This window comes from Pezoporus wallicus, unplaced genomic scaffold, assembly GCF_028554395.1.
Source record: "Pezoporus wallicus isolate ANWC-B61680 ecotype Strahan unplaced genomic scaffold, APGP_CSIRO_Pwel_v1 scaffold_11491, whole genome shotgun sequence".
NCBI lineage: Eukaryota > Metazoa > Chordata > Aves > Psittaciformes > Psittacidae > Pezoporus > Pezoporus wallicus.
The window spans coordinates 5,356,371-5,362,370 of NW_026642649.1; the positions used below are offsets into that span (position 1 = coordinate 5,356,371).

General features: G+C 40.8%; 1 protein-coding gene across 2 annotated transcripts in view; it reads left to right on the forward strand.

Moving 5' to 3' along the window:
* Nucleotides 1-5,438, forward strand: part of LARS2 (leucyl-tRNA synthetase 2, mitochondrial) — a 60,715-nt gene extending 55,277 nt beyond the window's left edge. Inside the window, exon 21 of one of the 2 annotated variants that reach the window (XM_057431617.1) lies at nucleotides 5,069-5,438. In XM_057431617.1, coding sequence (XP_057287600.1) covers nucleotides 5,069-5,248 — 180 coding nt within the window. In that variant the 3' untranslated portion in view covers nucleotides 5,249-5,438. The remainder of the gene's footprint in view (nucleotides 1-5,068) is intronic. The other variant, XM_057431618.1, reaches the window with a different exon arrangement.
* Nucleotides 5,439-6,000: the final 562 nt, after the last annotated feature.

The following is a 6,000-nucleotide window of genomic DNA, read 5'->3' on the forward strand; positions in this document are numbered from 1 at the left end:
CTGTCATTTTTGCCAAAAGATGCTTCCTGTCTGCCTTGGGATGAATTTCTGGCACGTTGCAGGAATGAGGTTGAGGAAAACCCTGTATCTTTGGTAACATTATAACTGCATTCCAGTTTCTCTTCAAGCTCTAAGACTGTTGTGGTCTAGGGAAAAAGCCAGCAGTTCAGTAGAAGAGTAGACATGTAACGACCTTTAGTTAACCTGTAATTTTCCAACGTATGTGTACATGCACAGTGTAGTTTACTGTCATTTCCCTATGTCTTTGGTTAACTAGTCTGTATTCAGCAAGCTCCCAAGCATCATAAAGCTTTAGCATTAGATTGTACACAGTAGCAGCAAGTGCCACTGCAACTGTAAGAGAGGCTACCTCCAGCTAAACACGTGGGGATCCATGTGTAGTGTCTCAGCCCCTCCATCAACTGACTCCTGGTCAACTTGCCTTCAGGTTTAGTGATATGGTTTAATGGTGGCCTTGGCAGTCCTGAGGTAAAGGTTGGACTTGAAGATCTTAAAGGTCTTTTCCAACATAGTTAATTCTCTAATTCTGTTCTGTAAATTCTTCATGCTCAGGCATGTTATGGAAGTCTGTAAATACGTAGTTACATGCTATTAGATCTGCAGGACTCCTGCCTTTTTCACTGTTCACCAAAGAATAACCTTTAATACAGCGTGCAGACATTGAATGAAATGGAGCCTTTACAAGAAATGTAATTTGGTCCTGTAAAACTGCATGTGCTGTGTGTGTAAGAGGAACAGAAATAATGCATTTATTCTGTTAGCTCCCTCGAGTAGGAGTAAGGCCGTTAAGTTATTGCTCTTCAGCTTGGGTTTTTTTTGAGGAGGAAAGAGGCTGGTTGGATTTAGGGGAAGTCATGTTGCTGTAGATTTCCTTAATCAAAGTATCTTTGCAGATAATTTCATGTCTTGCCACATCTCTGTCAGTCCACTTGATCAGAATGAGAAATGCTGCTAAAACACTGATTTTTGTCCAACATTCAACATATGTCCTTAGCAAAGGCCACAGAAAATGTATTTTTGGAGGAAATTTTTCACTGACATCTTTTCCCAAACCAAGGAGATGGACTCAAGTATCAGCTGGGATTAAAAGCAGATTTAGCCTAATATTCACTGTGGGTTTGTTGCTTTCCTTCTCTCCTTCTTTCCTTCTTCGTCTCTCCTTCCTTCCTTCCTTCCTTCCTTCTTCGTCTCTCCTTCCTTCCTTCCTTCTTCGTCTCTCCTTCCTTCCTTCCTTCCTTCTTCGTTTCTCCTTCCTTCCTTCTTCGTCTCTCCTTCCTTCCTTCCTTCTTTGTCCCTCCTTCCATTCATTTATACCAGTAGAAATCTTCACTGAGGTATATAATTTCCTCAAGCTTCAAAGAAACCTTTGCCTTCAAGCACAGCTAGCAAACATCTTAAATTCCAGTGTCCAGTTTATAAGGAAGTGATGAATGAGAAATTGTGTAATTATAGAAACTTGTTTGCAATTGTGGGTAAAGCAAATCTGGTATTAAATATATCTTTAAAATAAAAGCTTCAGCAATACAGGGAAAATGATAAACTCCAGTGGTTTTAAGACTATAGAGCCAAACATGAAAATGTCTGAACATTTCACTGCTGGTTTTATGCTGACATTGAAACTTCCTTCTCACAAATAGGAACCAGAAAAGTAAAAATGAATTTTGCTTTAAACAACCATTATGAAAATTATGTTTTGTTTCGTTTCCTGGTTGACTGTGTCAAAGCCATAGCCTTGTGGAGAAGTCTTGTAATAAGGGAAAAAGCAGTCCCTGTGTTCTAAGTCATACATGATGTAGATAAACATCTTCCTTAGCTCTGAGAAAGCCAGGGACTGGGAGACCAAAGAGACAAGTTCCTTTTTTCAAACTGGCAATAATTCTTTAGAACAGTGGCTAGGGAGTATCCCTGGCTTCCTACTGTAAGAGGAGGGCAAAAGGGAAATATGGAGGAGCAGGGGGAAATCATAAATGTGAATATTTGTTGCCACTGTAGGTTTTTGTATGACTGCAAAAATAAATTGACCTCATTAAACCAAGAAACACTTGACAAATGGAGGAATTGCTCAGTTGCAAAGAGGCAGTGTCTCTTCACAAGGCTGCACAGTCAAACTGAGTCTTTGGGCCGCAACCCTATTCTTCTCGAGACATCTAACAGCCTCAGGCTGCCAGGGATTTGCCTGCTGAGACATTCTGGTTTTATTTCTCTTGACACAAAATACTTCATTATTTCCTGTCTGTGCTGGAGTTATGTCTTTCCATATTTAACCCAAAGCAGCAAAAGCAACCAAGTTTCTGCATCCTCAGCCGATAGAATACAGATTGCTGAGAAGACAGACTTTTCAATTCACTGCATATGCCTGATATCTGTTACTCTAAATGTTATTGCAAAGTTGAAGATTTTGAATTGTACTGTATGTTGTTAATGCTGTGAAAAACCTGACCTGGATGCAGTGTGCATTTCAGCCTATGAACGAGCACTGGGGTGAAATGATGAGCATTCCTCACATTTTCTAGGTGGCACAGGACCATTAGCAGCGTCTGTCTTACAACTGTGGTCTCAGAACTGATGTTTTTCTAAAGTAAAAAATAGTTGGTGTCACTTTTCTTGCTTTGGCATATGAAGAAGGCCTCAAAGTGCACAGATAGTTATTTTCCTTTGCACTTCTTGGATGGATTAATGCATCAGTGGTAAAAAAATACCAGAGTTGAACTAAACCTTTTTTTTTTCCTCTGCAGCCTCCAGGTGCTTATTTTTCAGTCTTTTGTGATTTCATTTCATCCTTGATAACCCCTTGAGTTCCCTCTAGATCCAAAATAGTCTAAAATGTCAAATAGTTAAATAATAACTTAAAAAAAGAAGAAAAGAAAAAGCATCCATTTCCTTCCTCAGGGGAAGGAAGGACCCAAGCATCATTTATTTCTCCTCTTGCAGTTTACCATGTTACGTCAGAGAGAAAAGGCTGCCAGCACCCAAGTTTCTTGGGCTGGCACTTTGACCTGGAGCTGCTGAAGGTTATGCAGAAGAGAGATGGAAGCAGAGCATAAGATATTCATCCTGCTGGCAATCTAGCCCCTCAACTAAAACAATACACAAATAGGAAGCTTGCAACACTTAGTGTGAATTAAATCTGCAGATGCTTATTTTAAGAGTGGTGTTAATATGTTTACATCATGATACCTATGATATAATGAAATCCGTGCTGCAAACATGTGCTGAAATCATCACTAGCCTAGCATTTGATAGCATCACAGCACGCTGTGGGAAGGTATGCAGTGTCAGGTTGCCCAGTCATTTGTTTACTAAGTTGATTTGAACCTCTTGGCTTTTCTGTTGGGAACAGCACCAAAAAGGCTAGCGTGGCAAGTTTCTGCTGGCCACCATCCACCCACTGGGACCTGTTAATTTGCATCACGGACAGTGAATGACATTTTAACTCAGCAGGCATAGTTTTGAACTGCAGCCTGTGTGTCCTAGCAGCAAGCTGACAAGTGTGCTTTATATTATCACTAAACGTCTGTCTGTTTGGATTGTACTGTTTTCTTTTTCCTATGGAATGCATTTCTCCCCTGAAGTGCCCTGTTGAAAAGAACAACTTGTATTTATTTTTCACAAAAGCTTTTAAAATGAACTCTTCTGTGTTTTTCAAAGGGATTTACTTTGCACCAGGTGCTAAAGGCGAAGTTTAAGACAGACAGCCTTCTATGGTTCCGTGTTACGGCTGCATGTAGGAATAGCAAAAAGCCTACCTACATTATCACTGCAAATTAACGCTGAGTCTGGTCAGAAACCAAAAATGACTCATCCCAGCTGCATCTGAGACTTCATCTTGTTCCTTAAAAATCTGTACCAACTTCCTCTGCCAGAGGATTGCCCAGATTATTGTATTTTTCAGTAAAATACAAACTAGGTAGTGAGGTAGGTCTCTCTCATTCGTGGTATGTTACATACGTGTATCCTGGCTGAAATCTAGGTGAAAACCAAACTGTGTGTATTTTTATGTCCGAGCTGTATGAAGCAACATATGTTCCTTTTAGAGGGCTGAAAAGCCATTGCATTGATACTGGAAATCAAAGATCTGCAGTACCTACAGCAGACTTTCATGCAAGTAATTTGATAGAGCTGGATTAAAAAGTTCAAATTCTTTCGTTTGCTACGTCATGGGATGGCTGTTCTGTTCATTAATCCTCTGCAAGTACTCCATATAGATCTGAAAGCTTTTGTAATCATGAACTTGATGCCAGTTCCAGAAAGGTACTCAGTAAAGCTCTGTAGTCTCTGTCCACTGTCTGCCCTTACTGGATGACAGAAAGTATTCACAAGACCATTTTATACATTAAGGTGATTCCCGCTGAAAGCCTTACTCAGTTTTACTTACGTGATTCTGCCCTGCTGATGCAAAACCAGCAGGGAAGCTGCTCTGAAAACCAGCCACACAGAGGAAAGCATTATTTTATGCGTGGTTGTCATCTTTGTGGTCAGTGTTGGCTTAATGAGTCATGCATTTAGGACAAATGCAACATACAGCGAGTTAAAGCCTGGTTTTCTAAAAACAAGCAATGATGAATCTTGCTGGTACCTTTTCAGCCAAATATTTTAGTAACACTTGCATTTGGATCTCTTTAAGGCATTGCTCAGCTGGAAGGAATCCAGGTTTCAGCCTAGATGTACGTCCAACCAAGATTCCCACTTGACAAACCACTGTGTTCACTCTCATTATTCAGCTTGCATAACTGTCACGTTTTTCAGCCTCAAAGATCGCCGTGTTGCATAGTCACATGCTCCTTGCTGTCTGCAAAACTAAGGCTTCCTATGGCCACTTCTTCAGTTTTCCTTGAGTATCCTGAGTCAGAGTTTCATTCTCTTATGACAGTTGGACAGAGGAGGTATGGCGAATGTTAGCCTCTACTTGGAAAGTTGGATGGTGGCGAAAAGAGAGTTTGGTCCGCTTTCTGTGTAATGAGATGGATTGGGTTCAGGCAATGAAATTGCATAAACCATTCTAGTAACTTCTGTGCTTTTCTCTCATTTTCATGTCTCTCTTTTCCAGATCAATAACAAAGCTTGTGGCAAAGTTTTTGTGCCTCAGCAAGCAGCCCGCAATTTTGAAGAAGTCCATGAGCTGGTTCTTCAGAGTGAACTTGGAGCCAAGCATCTCCAGGGGCGAACCATTCAAAAGGCCTTTCTGTCTCCCAGAACTGCCCTTATCAACTTCTTAGTGCAAGAATAGCAAAGCCTCTGCTGGGCTGTAAAAGGGACTGGAATCTTTCGAGGTGAAACCAACTCAAAAATACCAGTTATGGTTATTTAAATGTCACGTAACAGAGGGGAAGAAATGCTGTGACAATAGCTTGCTGTTAAATCTTCATTTCAACGTGGAGAAATGCACAGAATTAAAGTTTCTAATGGAGTAATGGTAAGGTGATGTTTGTCCATATTCTCTGGGAGAATGAGAAGGAAGCACCAAATAACTAAATGATCGTAACAGAATCTAAATGATATGAAGTGCATAGGTTTGAGTCTCAGCCTTGGGAATATATCCTCTTGGAAAGTTGGCTTGGCTAAATGCAGAGGCATAAGTACGATTCCAGGACTGAAAAACTGTCCTGAACATGTGCTGCACCAAATGTTGGGTATACTTCAGCCAGTTTTTGCTCCCTACCTCTCATGATTGGGTACCCTGCCATCATTAACTAACATTTAACAGGACATGGTGTCCCTAGCCATGGCAGGGGGGTTAGAAATAAATGATCTTTAAGGTCCCTTCTAACTCTAACCATTCTATGAGTTTAAGCTGTAAGAAAATGTTACTACAGAGTGTTGATTATAAAAGGTTTTCTTTAGCCCTGCCCAATGCGCTTGTGCACAGCAGACAGCCAGAATGGAGTGGTTCGATACATTTCACATAGGTTTCAGAGCCAAGCCAAGAAAAAGGTCAGATTGTTTAGCTGAACCTAGCCAGGATCCTCCTTGCTCACTGGC